Source organism: Macrobrachium rosenbergii, chromosome 41, assembly GCF_040412425.1.
Source record: "Macrobrachium rosenbergii isolate ZJJX-2024 chromosome 41, ASM4041242v1, whole genome shotgun sequence".
NCBI lineage: Eukaryota > Metazoa > Arthropoda > Malacostraca > Decapoda > Palaemonidae > Macrobrachium > Macrobrachium rosenbergii.
In genome coordinates, this window is record NC_089781.1 from 23,481,696 (window position 1) to 23,496,418 (window position 14,723).

The following is a 14,723-nucleotide window of genomic DNA, read 5'->3' on the forward strand; positions in this document are numbered from 1 at the left end:
ATGCCTTGACGAGGTATTTCTTGCCTCTTCAACGCAAAATCAGTCATCAGAAATATCATAATATTGTAAAGAACTGAAAAAAAAGTAATAAATTTCGGGATTTTGGACTTGGGAAAAATATAAGATTTTTCAAGTCACTGACTATTTCTTTCCCTCTCTTTCCTAGCTTTTGGATGTAATCCTATTCAGTTTTTATTATTATTATTATTATTATTATTATTATTATTATTATTATTATTATTATTATTATTATTATTATTATTATTATTATTATTTATTATGTTCTTGGTTGACATTTGACATGGGCTAGATAAGGGAATTCATCTTCTTGCTCCGTCGGACTCTCCGTTAAGAGATAAGGTTTTTTTTTAGGGAAAAAAAATTTTGCACTTAAGAGCGTAGCGATATTTCATAGTTTTTTTTTTTTTGCGCTTTTCAACGTAAGTTGGGTTACCTTAGCCTTAATCAGCAAAGCACGACGTCATCTTGCTAATGCATTTTAAAGACACGGAAAAAAGGAAAGCTTAATTCTGTAGTTGACTTGATATCTTTATATTATGCTATTATTATGTACCATGTAATCGATATATATATATATATATATATATATATATATATATATATATATATATATATATATATATGCATACTGTATATATATATATATGTATGTATGTATATATATATGTATATATATATATATGTATATATATATATGTTATATATATATATATATATATATATACATATATATATATATATATATATATATATATATATATATATATATATATATATATATATATATATATATATATATATATATATATATATATATATATATATATATATATATATATATATATATATATATATATGCATTATAGAGAGAGAGAGAGAGAGAGAGAGAGAGATAATTTATGTAAAAATTACTTTGAAATTTGCTGAAGTATATGTATAAACATCAAGCTACATGAAATCTTAAAGGCTTGGGAAGTTAAGGAAAAATTTGTATAACCTTACAAAGAACACTATTGTAATATAAAAAAAAATCTGATACATAAATCTTTAGAAACTGATCGCTAGTGAATTTATCTACTTCCCAGCCTTGTCATCCGTATTTTCACGATATTTAACCGACAGTTGTACCTTAAGAAAGCCAAAGCTATTTAGATAAACTGTAATTCACAAATTCAAATAAAATATTACCATTTCTCCTCGAATACAGTAAAATAAATTAATATAATTCCCCTTCATTTAATTCTGAGTCTAGAGTCCTTAAATTCTGCAGGAAGCAGACGAATATGAGTCCATTCTTAAAGTCCCAAGCCAAGAGGAAAAGAAACCCAAAGACTGTGGTGAGTTACGCCGAAGGGTGAGACTTCCCCGGGAGTGTGGTGATGCCGAAGGGGGAGGTGGGGGAGTAAGTAGGAGGATCTGGAGCAGATGACCCTGGGGGAATGCCCTCGTCTCTTCTGTTTGCTCGTGCCATTACCCCCAACCTTCCTCAGTCCCCTCCCCCCTCCGCATCTCCTATGCATCTGCTGCCCTTCTTCTTCTTCTTCTCCTCCGTCTTCCTCCGCCCCCGCTCCGCCCCCCGAGTGGCGGGTGCCGCCGCCACCACTACGACGATTGCAAAAGGACGCGACGTATAAAAGGGAGCCAGGGGCCCTTCGTCAGCAACAGCAACTCTCGCTTTCGATCCGACAACAACAAATCCTCCCTCTGCTGCTGCTGCTTCTTCTTCTTCTCCCTTCGCTGGAACGAGACTCCGCGGCCATCGAACGCGACTCGGGCGCGGAAATTTAAAAAGAGTATATTTACCAGTGAAGTGGGCTTTCTCTGAATTGGAAATCGCTAAAAAAACTGCTTTTTATTTTGCTTCTCTTGCCGAAGATATCATTGACGAAAACTGAAGTTTGTAGAGTTAAGGAACTACGATGACTTGCTTAACCAGGAAACTTGTATTAGCCGGTAAGTACCGATCCGAACTTCGTTTGAATATTTATTCTCAAACTGTCGTACTTTTCACAGCTTTGAATAGGAAATCTGCCTTTTATTAACTACAGTAAGATATAGCGGCCGTTACTGAAGAAATATACGATCTATATAGATATGAATATTTTGATAAAGCTTATATCTTTATTACTATAGATTCGAAAACTCAACGATTGCTTTAAGTAGACCGAAGATACCAGATTTCACTGAAAATTCACTGAAAATTTTCTTGGAATATCTTATTTACTTACTTTTGTATTTTACATCAGTCATTAACATTAGAACAAATGAAAATTAACATAAAAAATGGATATATTACATGTAAGATTAACCAGAGATGTTGAGAGTACTATATTCAGTAATGTTCAATCACAGTTCCAATAATTTCATTATTAAATTCTCTCCACTGATCCTAGTTGGAAAATACACAATAGAGAAATTACAAAGGTTTCATTTCTAATTCAGAACAGCATTTTTGCCAAGTCAGCCAATTACTAAAATAAATATACTCACAGTACTACGGAATTCGAACATTATGAACATTATAACCAGACGTTATCATAAGATTCAAAATGGTTTGCAACCTTCGGTATATTTCGATTTCCATTCTATCTGAAGGTTGAGTATTCTAATGGATGGCTATATCAGATTTCTGGTTTGGAAAAAAGATCTATATTTCCTGTAATCTGTATACATGTATACTAGTATCTGTATACTTTCAGATCTTTATAACCGAACGCCTTGAGTTACTAGTATTCATATCGTTTCCTTGAAATTTGAAGATCAGTAGGCCATGTGACTAACTGTTTATTGGTAGCCGGCATATTGTTTTAAATTTACCTGTCTTTAACTTAGCTTTAACTTAACATAAACTTAAACTTATTCTTTCAAGATTTGATGTCATTAATCTCATATTTATTCAATATATTCATCTCTCTTCTCATAGATATTCTATAAGTTTCTTTGTGACATTCCTTTGGCAAAAATGATTCACAAAGTGCACGCCATTAAACAAATGCAATCGAGACAATAGCGAATTAATTCATTTGTATTTATTGTTAAATTGCACGAAGTCATGAATTTCATAACTTATTTATATTTCTATTTATTTCCTGTGTTTGCTCCTCTTTTTTGAATATTTGCTCCTTTTGAATAATAATAATAATAATAATAATAATAATAATAATAATAATAATAATAATAATAATAATAATAATAATAATAATAATATGGAACCTTGTATAAATATTTCTAAAAGCAGATTACTGTTGAAGAGTTTATTAACTTACACGTTTATACACTGAATTTACAAAATTGATTGCTTAGTATTTCCTACGAGAAGGACAAATATTTCTTTCATTTCTAAAAGAAATAAAAATTTAAATGATGTTGCTGTAAGTACAGTACCAAATAGCAAAAGCAACTAGAATAATTAAATAAAACCAAACTATTTACCACTATTTTCTCTCATATTTTTCAACCTTTCTAGCGAATGTTACTCGTAGATAGCTGTTTCTGAATCTTAGGGACCTAATTCTGTCAATTCTGCTAAAAGAAAACACAAAGTCATGTTGAAGTTCTCTCACATGTAATGGTCTAAAGAATCATGTTCTCTGAAAGTTACTTGGTCTATTTAATACTGATTTCTCCAAATCCTTAACTGGTTATTCTGCCCGGTATCCTTAATTGAATATCCTGTCCAGTATCCTTAACTGAATATCCTATCCAATATCCTTAACTGGTTATACTATCCAATATCCTTAACTGAATATCCTATCCAATATCCTTATCTGAATATCCTGTCCAATATCCTTAACTGAATATCCTGTCCAATATCCTTAACTGGTTACACTATCCAATATCCTTATCTGAATATCCTATCCAATATCCATAACTGAATATCCTGTCCAATATCCTTAACTGAATATCTTATCCAATATCCTTAACTGGATATCCTATCCAATATCTTTAACTGGATATCCTATCCAATATCCTTAACTGGATATCTTCTCAACTCTTAACTGGTCATCCTTTTTCGCCAAACAGCTCTTCTCGGCGTCTGCTTAGCGCAGCAACAAGCCTACTTACCACCAACAAATGGATTTAATGGTAATGGTAATGGTGTAAATGGAAATGGCAACGGAAATGGAAATGGATATACCAACGGCAACGGCAATGGCAATGGCTATACAAATGGCAATGGTAATGGAAATGGTTACACCAACGGTAATGGCAATGGAAATGGCAATGGTTACACCAACGGCAATGGCAATGGAAACACCAACGGCAATGGCAATGGAAATGGCAATGGTTACACCAACGGCAATGGCAATGGCAACGGTAATGGTTATACTAATGGAAATGGTTACACCAACGGGAATGGAAATGGTAATGGAAATGGCAATGGAAATGGTTATACCAATGGAAATGGTAACGGAAATGGATATACCAATGGCAACGGAAATGGTTATACCAATGGAAATGGAAATGGCAACGGAAATGGTTACACCAATGGAAACGGCAATGGAAATGGTAATGGAAATGGTTACACCAATGGAAATGGCAATGGAAATGGTTACACCAACGGCAATGGCAATGGAAATGGTTACACCAATGGCAATGGGAATGGCAATGGCAATGGTTACACCAATGGAAATGGTAATGGAATCAATGGAAATGGCCTTAACGGACAAGTGGACCCCATTACCGCCCTTGGGGAAGCCATTGCTGGAGGTGGTGTCCCAGGAGTCGACTACCCAATCCTGGCCTCCGTACCTGAAACCGGCTTCACCTGTGAGGGACAAATTCCTGGATACTACGCAGACACAGCACCAGAAGCAGGATGTCAGGTAATTTCTCAGTCTTTCAGTCTTGTTTTTTCAGTTTATTCCTTGACTGAAAAGTCTATGTTCCAGTTTCTTTCAGGAATAACAAATTACATGACTCCTGTTTCAAAGTGAGATATGATCGGGACATATTGTCTTAGTGTGACAAAAAATATCAGTCACAGGGAACTAATTTTCAGTGGCATACCTTAACGACCAGAGAAGTTTAAATTTAAAAAGCAAATTTTCATTTTTTTAAAAATGAGATCAAAATGAGATAAGTATAGGAAAAAATGTAAAAAGAAAATTAGACATTCCTTTTCACAAACATCTTTATTTACATAGCTAGAAAATGCAGAGCTTTACTGGCTAGTTACACAAAGTCATGTTCAGAACATAAGAAACCTCTTTATTGTTAGTTAAGTCCGAACGCTGTGATTTGCTGTTAATCGCAATTTATTTGTATTGAGAGCGTTTCCAAATTAATGCAGAAATAGGTAAAGAAAATATATGCCATAATCTTTCATCAAAAAATCAGCAAACGGTTCTGTAGTTCTGCTTCTGTTTCTGTCTGTCAAATGTGCCTGATTTCTCTTAGTAAGGCAAATAACTTACGTCAAGGTCTCTTAAGGGAAATTACAGGACTCCGCTGACCATCAGATGCACCAAAACCTTTTACGTTTTAACTTTCCACGTTTACCTTTGCAGGTGTTCCATATCTGCCAGGCAGATGGCCGACAAGACTCCTTCCTGTGTCCCAACGGAACAGTCTTCAACCAGCAATACTTCGTGTGTGACTGGTGGTACAACTTCGACTGCTCAACAGCCGCTCAGTTCTTTGGTCTGAACGCTGCCTTTGGACAAGTTAATGGCAACGGCAATGGTGTTGCCAACGGCAATGGAAATGGCGTCATAAATGGTAATGGTAATGGATACACCAATGGGAATGGAAATGGCAATGGCTATACCAATGGAAATGGCAATGGATACACCAATGGAAATGGCAATGGCAACGGAAATGGCAATGGATACACCAATGGAAATGGCAATGGAAATGGAAATGGTTACACCAATGGAAATGGTGCTGTTAATGGAAATGGTAATGGCTACACTAATGGAAATGGTGCTGTTAATGGAAATGGTAATGGCTACACCAACGGAAATGGTGCTGTCAATGGAAATGGTAATGGTTACACCAATGGAAATGGTGCTGTAAATGGAAATGGCTACACCAATGGAAATGGTGCTGCTAATGGAAATGGAAATGGCTACACCAATGGAAATGGTGCTGCTAATGGAAATGGAAATGGCTACACCAATGGAAATGGTGCAGCTAATGGAAATGGAAATGGTTACACCAACGGAAATGGTGCTGTTAATGGAAATGGAAATGGCTACACCAATGGAAATGGTGCTGTTAATGGAAATGGAAATGGTTACACCAACGGAAATGGTGCTGCTAATGGAAATGGAAATGGTTACACCAACGGAAATGGTGCTGTTAATGGAAATGGAAATGGTGCCACTGTAACCCGACCTTCATCAACATATGGTGCGCCTGCAAATGGTAATGGAGCTACAAATGGAAATGGCAATGGTTACACCAACGGTAATGGAAATGGCAATGGTTATACCAATGGTAATGGGAATGGAAATGGTAATGGCTACACCAATGGCAACGGCAATGGAAATGGAAATGGCTACACTAATGGCAATGGTAACGGAAATGGCTACACCAACGGTAATGGAAATGGCAATGGAGCAGTTAATGGAAACGGGAATGGCAACGGAAATGGTTACACCAATGGCAATGGTAACGGTGCAGTCAACGGAAATGGCAATGGAAATGGCTACACCAATGGCAACGGTAATGGAAATGGCAACGGAGCAGTAAATGGAAATGGCTACACCAATGGAGCAGCTAATGGCAATGGCAATGGAAATGGCAACGGAGCAGTAAACGGAAATGGCTACACCAATGGAGCAGCTAATGGCAATGGCAATGGAAATGGAAATGGCAGTAATGGCTATTCTTACCCAACGCCCTCATCACCCAGCGGCCTCTACCAGACACCCGTAGTATGAAACCCGTTTTTGATATTACATTCTGTTGTCTAGATTATTTTTTTTAATTCGCTTAAATTCTGATAGTTTACTGTTGCCATGAATAATCGGGTTTACTTCTGTGGATGTTACCTAAATTCCAAGATTCATTCTTCAGTTATTAGTGTGGAATTTCTCTTATTGTTTATAGTATTTCAGTATTTCTTTTTATTTCGGTACAAATTGGTCTGATTCCCAAAACGCCATAGCTCCATTTTCAAGTTCTCAGCGAACGAAGAATATTTGGCTAATTTTACTTTTCGTTTATAGGACATCTGTCAGTGAAAGTTGAGTCGCTGTTATCTGTCTCACAGAGCCATTTCCGAAAATTAGCTTTCCCTTTCAGCCTCTTCGAATGCCGTGAAAATATATTCCATTCCTGTTGTTCTCAAGAAATTAAAACAGCCACAGTAAATTATCAGACTACACACATATATATATAGTACCATTACCTAGTGCAATGCTTGTGCCATAAGTCTTTCTTATTTAACCAGTGAAAGAGTATTTTTCTATAATATATGAATAGTATTTTTATGTATACAAAATGCAATAAAAAAAAGCTCGAAGTAACAGTACTGTGTATGAGTCTACCCTAACCTGTTTTTTTGTCAATATTTCCTGACATAAATCATGAGCTTGGAAAGTTTAAATAAATCACTGTAACTGAGAAATTACAAGTGCTCTGTTTTTTTGTCAATATTTTCTGACATAAATCATGAGCTTGGAAAGTTTAAATAAATCACTGTAACTGAGAAATTACAAGTGTTCTGTTTTTTTGTCAATATTTTCTGACATAAATCATGAGCTTGGAAAGTTTAAATAAATCAGTGTAAGTGAGAAATTACAGCTGTTCTGATGATCAGTTTTCTATGCTCTTTTCTATGTCAGAACTATTGAAGCTTATTTGTGAGGAGGTGGTCAATGTTGGGTATTAGGCCAAGGAAGAATTGACTAAATTTTAAAATGAAGTTGGTACCGGATGTTGATCAATGACGCTTTTAGTTTTCCGTAAAAGAAAACTATTGTGCCGGCTCTGTCTGTCCGTCCGCACTTTATTCCGTCCGCACTTTTTCTGTCCGCCCTCAGATCTTAAAAATGACTGAATCTAGAAGGCTGCAAATTGGTATGTTGATCAGCCACCTTCAAATCATCAAACATACCAAATTGCAGCCCTCTAGCCTCAGTAGTTTTCATTTTATTGTAGGTTAAAGTTAACCATAATTGTGCTTCTGGCAACGGAACAACACAGGCTACCACGGCCGGCTGAGAGTTTCATGGGCCGCGGCTCATACAGCATTATACCAAGACCACCGAAAGACAGATCTGTTTTCGGTGGCCTTGATTATGCGTTGTTCGGAAAACTCGATTGCGCCGAAGAAATTTCGGCCCATTTTTTACCTGTTCTTTTTATTTCCCTTTTCTTTGTTGATTACCTTAGAGGAAGTATACTTTTTCAAAAGCGTTTTCTAACTACGTTTGTGAACAATTCTTAAGCGTTATACTCTTTTGCATCCTAGGTATACATCACTTACTATTAGATATTTATTCCCTATAACCTAATAATATTCGGTAAGGTCGTGAACTTTTAGGTCAATCCTGTTGTATATGAGAGTAAAGGGAAGGAGCTATATCTATAAATTTGAGATATAATTCATTTAGTTCTTTATATCTCTTATATGCCGTACTAAACCATTCTAAAATATTAAGTAACAGCTGGATTCTCTAATGAATTAGTGTTTTGCATTTATTTATGAATCTTCAGCAAAAATTAAAAAAAATAAAAATAACTAGTACATTGGCTGTATATTAGCACATTGCAAATTCAAAACGGATTATTCTAAAGTAGAATGAAGGTACCCACGAACGAAGCCCTATCCTAGTGGTATTAGATACTTATTATGACTTTAGTTTTCTTATCAGTTACTATATATCTGTGTGGGTTTTTTTAATGTCTGTGGCGTGCTTCAATATATTTCCCTCCAAAGCAATGGAATCAAAGGTTGATATATGGTAATGTCGTGTATTCAGCAGATGAGAAGGTGAATAAATACTCATATGAATGTACTTAATATATATGCGGAACTGAAAAATGTATCTATATTCCATCAGTCTTATAATTATGAACCATCTGCCGGAAAGATAGCTGAAAAATAGCAAGATATCTAGGTAGGAAGGTAGGGAAATAGCGCGAAAAGTAGCACAATTAAGATATAGTGTGCAAGTATCAGGGCACCTGCAAGGTACCATTGCAGATCAGCTGAATAACTCAATCTTCCATGAACAGGAGCCTCATATTGGTATAATGATGAAAAATTCAGAATGCATCATGTAAATAACTTTAGTCTTGTTTTAATTTCCTTCTAAAGTTAAATAGTCAGCTACAGAGGTTGAAAAGGTGGAATTAGCATTTGTAAGAATTTCAAGAACAAGTTGTATAATTGTCACGTCATTCTAGCCCAAAAAACACATTTGGTTTCAATTTGTCTTAACTTTTACACAAGGGGAGTTAGCCCCAATTAAATCCAAAATTTCACGTTGTGTAATGAATGAGAGAAAACCGTAAATACAAACGCAGTTATGACGCGAAAAATCTGTCAAGAGAAAGTGTGCTCGGTTAAAATGATAAAGAGGCTGTCTAGAGTAACTTTCTCACAACTTACGATACTGAATTGAGCGGTAAAACACACACACACACACATATATATATAGTATATTTATATATATATATATATATATATATATATATATATATATATATATATATAATAACTTTCTAGAGTAACTAAATAGAAAAAAATACTTTTTCTAGTCTTTGTGCAGGTCATAAGACTTAACTTTAGTTTTTAAGACACCATAATTCGTAAAATTATGCAAAAGAAGATACCGCAAGAGTATTATTTCTGCCTACATAGACGCTTACATGAAATTAGAAAGGAGAAATAATAAAAATTAAACATTAAAAAAAAAAAACATATCCTGCCAACAATTCGTTGTAGGTGGAGGGGGGGGAAGGGTTATGGATGGAGGGGAGAGGGAGGATGTAGGTGAAGGGGAGGGAGGAGGGGTGATGGGGGTGGGGGGGAAGTGGGCGGGTGGCCTGTTCCAGGTATTTTGAACTAGGAATTGAACAGATTCCCAACCAACAATTCAGTCTCTCTTACTTTTTCTTTTCCGAGTTAGGATAATCCTACCAGCACATTGTTTATCTTTTGGATATGAATATGTACTGTAGTTTGGAACAATAATTTCATGTAAACTTTTTTACGTGTATTCGATTGACAGAAAATGGGATTCTTTAAAAAGAGGAAATCACAATTCCTTTCCCGAAGTTACTGAAAGCACTTGAGCTCAATGAGTTAGTTAATATAATGGAGTTATTCCTCGCAGAGTTCTATTTCTACAGTCTATTTCTACATAGAGTGTGGTAATTATATTACTTTAGTGAAGCAGATTTCGTCGTTTTTCAAGCTGAAAGTTTTCCCTCTAGAGCAATGATGGCTCTTTCCTAGACAGTGACCCCCAAGGGTAATTTTAACCCGGTATGTATCCACCTTCCCCGGCGCGTTTAGTACAAGCTCGTTGGGGATTACCGTAAAAACATAAACAAAAGACTGTAAATATCATAAAGATAATGACCCCAAGAAATATTAGACCTAGGTAACGACCCCCGAAAGCCCTTAGCGGGCACTATCTAGGAATAATCCGCAGTGATTTACATTTCTACATAGGATATGGTAATTCTATTAACTTCGGTAATTAAGATTTCCTGTTTTTCAAGTTGAAAGTTTTTCCTCTAGAGCAATGATTTATGTTTCTACATAAGATATGGTAATTCTGTTAACTTTGGTAATTAAGATTTCCTGTTTTTCAAGTTGAAAGTTTTTCCTCTAGAGCAATGATTTATGTTTCTACATAAGATATGGTAATTCTGTTAACTTTGGTAATTAAGATTTCCTGTTTTTCAAGTTGTTTTTCCTTCAGTAATCCATTTTGCTTTAGCCGCCACACCTTTCAGAAACCAAACATCGAAAAGCAATTGCACTCTCAGTGACGCTTGACTTATGTTCTTTGTTTTCTTACTTTCTGTGTTTAGATCTTACAATGGTGCTTGTAGCCCCTAAGCCTTTCCTTTGCTTTGCTCTGCTGCTTGCAAAGGAAGCTCATTGCATGTAGAAGATTACAGTTTTTCACACTATAGATAATAATAATAATAATAGTAATAATAACCTTTCCTTTGCTTTGCTCTGCTGCTTGCAAAGGAAGCTCATTGCATGTAGAAGATTACAGTTTTTCACACTATAGATAATAATAATAATAATAATAATAATAATAATAATAATAATAATAATAATAATAATAATAATAATAATAAAGGAGAATCAAACCACAGTTATGTGCGATTCTACTTTTCAGTGTTGACGAAAAGGGAAATCGAATAGATTTTCGAAAGCTCTCTGTTTAGCTCTATTTTTTTTTTTTTAAATAGGAAGGGGGAATCGTGCAGATTTTCGAAAGCTCTCTGTTGAGCTCTATTTTTAAATATATTGCAAAGGGGAATCGTGCAGATTTTCGAAAGCTCACTGTTTAGCTTTATTTTTAAATGTATTATAAAGGGGACTCGTGCAGATTTTCGAAAGCTCTCTGTTGAGCTCTATTTTTAAATATACTGTAAAGGGAAATCGTGCAGATTTTCGACAGCTCTCTGTTTAGCTATATTTTTAAATATATTATAAAGGGACTTGTGCAGATTTTCGAAAGCTCTCTGTTTAGCTCTATTTTTAAATATATTGTAAAGGGGAATTGTGCAGATTTTCGAAAGCTCTCTGTTTAGCTCTATTTTTAAAAATAGGAAAGGGGAATCGTGAAGATTTTCGAAAGCTCTCTGTTGAGCTTTATTTTTAAATGTATTATAAAGGGAAACCGTGCAGATTTTCGACAGCTCTTTGTTTAGCTCTATTTTTAAATGTATTATAAAGGGGAATCGTGCAGATTTTCGAAAGCTCTCTGTTTAGCTCTGTTTTTAAATATATTGTAAAGGGAACCGTGCAGATTTTCGAAAGCTCTCTGTATAGCTCTATTTTTAAATATATTGTAAAGGGGAACCGTGCAGATTTCCGAAAGCTCTCTGTTTAGTTCTATTTTTAAATATACTGTATTGTAAAGGGGAATCGTGCAGATTTTCGAAAGCTCTCTGTTGAGCTCTATTTTTAAATATATTGCAAAGGGGAATCGTGCAGATTTTCGAAAGCTCACTGTTTAGCTTTATTTTTAAATATACTGTAAAGGGAAATCGTGCAGATTTTCGACAGCTCTCTGTTTAGCTATATTTTTAAATGTATTATAAAGGGGACTCGTGCAGATTTTCGAAAGCTCTCTGTTTAGCTCTATTTTTAAATATATTGTAAAGGGGAATTGTGCAGATTTTCAAAAGCTCTCTGTTTAGCTCTATTTTTAAAAATAGGAAAGGGGAATCGTGAAGATTTTCGAAAGCTCTCTGTTGAGCTCTACTTTCAAATGTATTATAAAGGGGAACCGTGCAGATTTTCGACAGCTCTCTGTTTAGCTCTATTTTTAAATGTATTGTAAAGGGGAATCGTGCAGATTTTCGAAAGCATTCCGTTTAGCTTTATTTTCAAATGTATTTGTACCCATACCTAACTGTGTATTTGTTTATCCATTTCAAGACTCATGCTTCTATGATTATTCTTTTTAATAATAATAATAATAATAATAATAATAATAATAATAATAATAATAATAATAATAATAATAATAATAATAATCGACGTACTTGGCTGGAATGAATGTAGCACATCTGCTCCATTTTTCAATTAAGGATCCCTGAGGATGCGTTCTCAGCCTCAGTTTTGATGACAGCGTCATCAGTATTCCTACTGAAACCTGCATATTCTGTTTCTTGACACTTTCAATGGCACTATTTCGTGACATTTTTTTCCCATTTTACTTTTGAAACTTTTTAGAATTCGGCGATTATTATTCACCAGAATTTTTCATATTGAATGATGACTGACTTGCATCAGACTTGACTTGGAAACTGGGTCTTGTTGTGACCCACTTCCATATGGATCTGAAAGATGCAAACATCTCAAGGACGAATGTAACTGCAAATAAAAATGACTTTATTTCTTATCGTTTTCCTGACACTGAGCTTCTCCGGAGTTATCATATTCCAATTCAGGCCAACGGAAATAGAAATTGACATGTGGAAGGAAACGCAGAAGTCAAAAGAGAGTTCAGAAGAAATACAGAAGAATAACATTTTCTCTTCCTCTTGAAGTAGAAAGGATGAGGAAATGATGAAGACGAGAAGATAAATGTTTTCCCTCAGTTCACGTGTCCTTAGGTGAGGAAACAGATCACGCACCTATGAAAATCTAGGTCAAGTATTACCACAGAACAACAAATATTCCTTGAGGAAACATTGATCCTATGATTCAAGAAACCATTCTAGGACCAACCGAACCTTGAAAGATGATCTAATGACGATTAAACGAACAAGATAAAGATTATCAACGAGATTATCATCATCTTCGAATACTTTCCAAGGGAGGCCTTGGAGAAAAAAAATGGATTCCGTGTTTAAACCGAATATATGCGTCAAAGCATGCTTTTTTTTTTTTTTTTTAACAAGACGAATCACTTTTTCAATTAATGATGTCCGGAGAAAAAAAGAGAAAGGTTTTTATCTCGCGTCCATCTCAAGTACTCTTGAATACCTTCGGGATATGTAGGTCATTTTTATCCGCACGGAATTCCTCCCGGGTGAAGCGAATCGTAAAGAAACCAGACATATAAAAGGGTGGAAACACCCTTCGACCATATCACTGTTACCTGTGTTGGTCCGACGACGACAACAACAGCTCTGAATCTTCTTCTTCTTCTCAACACTTCCCTTTCTTCTGGACTCGAACTTTGGAAGCGTCCCTACCAGATTCATGTCCTGCTACGTTCTCTTGTCGAAGCCTCTTATTAACTGAGAACTACAGTCGTAAAACAAGGATCAGCAATGTTATACCTGAAGAAACTTCTTTTCGCCGGTAAGTATTGGTTCGTGTGCGATTTTGGCAGCGATAAATTATCAACTCAGATCTGGAAGGACATTTTAATCCCTACTTGCAAGGTTCTAAACAAAGGTCTCTTTTTGATTTGACTTCAGTTTCACTCTTGCGTAGTCCCGTTATACGAATTGATTAAGATATTGCATTTTCAGTCCATTACAATTTCAACTGCTAGATTAAAACTGCAGCATCATTTCGCACAGAATTATTGTTAGGTCGAAGGTGTGATAACTTGTGGTTGCTTGGTGAGGAAAAGGTTGAGATCTGCTTAAGCTCTTTGCACACTTTTGAAAAGAATGATTTAATTTTGTTGTGGCTTCTTTTCAGAATTTAATTTTATCCTCTACGTTATTCAATTTTTACATCACAGTCCTGATAAATATATACTACGATATAATTAAACGAAGTAATGAAAAATTTCAAAGTTTAATAAAATCTTTATTACATAAACATTATGACTTCGAAAATTCTAAACTCTAATTTTTTAGCTTTGAATTAAAATCTAGGTGTCCTGATAAATATACTGCAATAGAATTAACGAAGTAACGAAAAACTTCAAAGTTTAATCAAATCTTTATTACCTAACAGCAGGCTATTATACATTATGACTTCGAAAATTCTAAGCTCTAATTCTTTAGCTTTGATTCAAAATCCAGGTGTCTGATTTATAGTGAAATACGCGGCCAAGAAATTCAATATAACAAACTGATGGGTTGAG

At 35.0% G+C, this 14,723-nt stretch overlaps 1 protein-coding gene across 1 annotated transcript; it reads left to right on the plus strand.

Annotated features, from left to right (window-relative positions):
- The first annotated feature begins 1,069 nt into the window (after positions 1-1,069).
- On the plus strand, positions 1,070-7,478 carry LOC136826749 (uncharacterized). Its single transcript, XM_067084159.1, has 3 exons — positions 1,070-1,974; positions 4,045-4,847; positions 5,532-7,478. The coding sequence occupies exons 1-3, from the start codon at positions 1,941-1,943 to the stop codon at positions 6,906-6,908; spliced, it is 2,214 nt and encodes a 737-aa protein (XP_066940260.1). The 5' UTR covers positions 1,070-1,940; the 3' UTR covers positions 6,909-7,478.
- Positions 7,479-14,723: the final 7,245 nt, after the last annotated feature.

Coding starts and splice junctions, on each gene's coding strand:
- LOC136826749 (XM_067084159.1), top strand. CDS start 1,941: ATGACTTGCTTAACCAGGAAACTTGTATTAGCCG. Junction 1,975..4,044: donor CAGGAAACTTGTATTAGCCG/GTAAGTACCGAT, acceptor TTCGCCAAACAG/CTCTTCTCGGCGTCTGCTTA. Junction 4,848..5,531: donor CACCAGAAGCAGGATGTCAG/GTAATTTCTCAG, acceptor TTACCTTTGCAG/GTGTTCCATATCTGCCAGGC.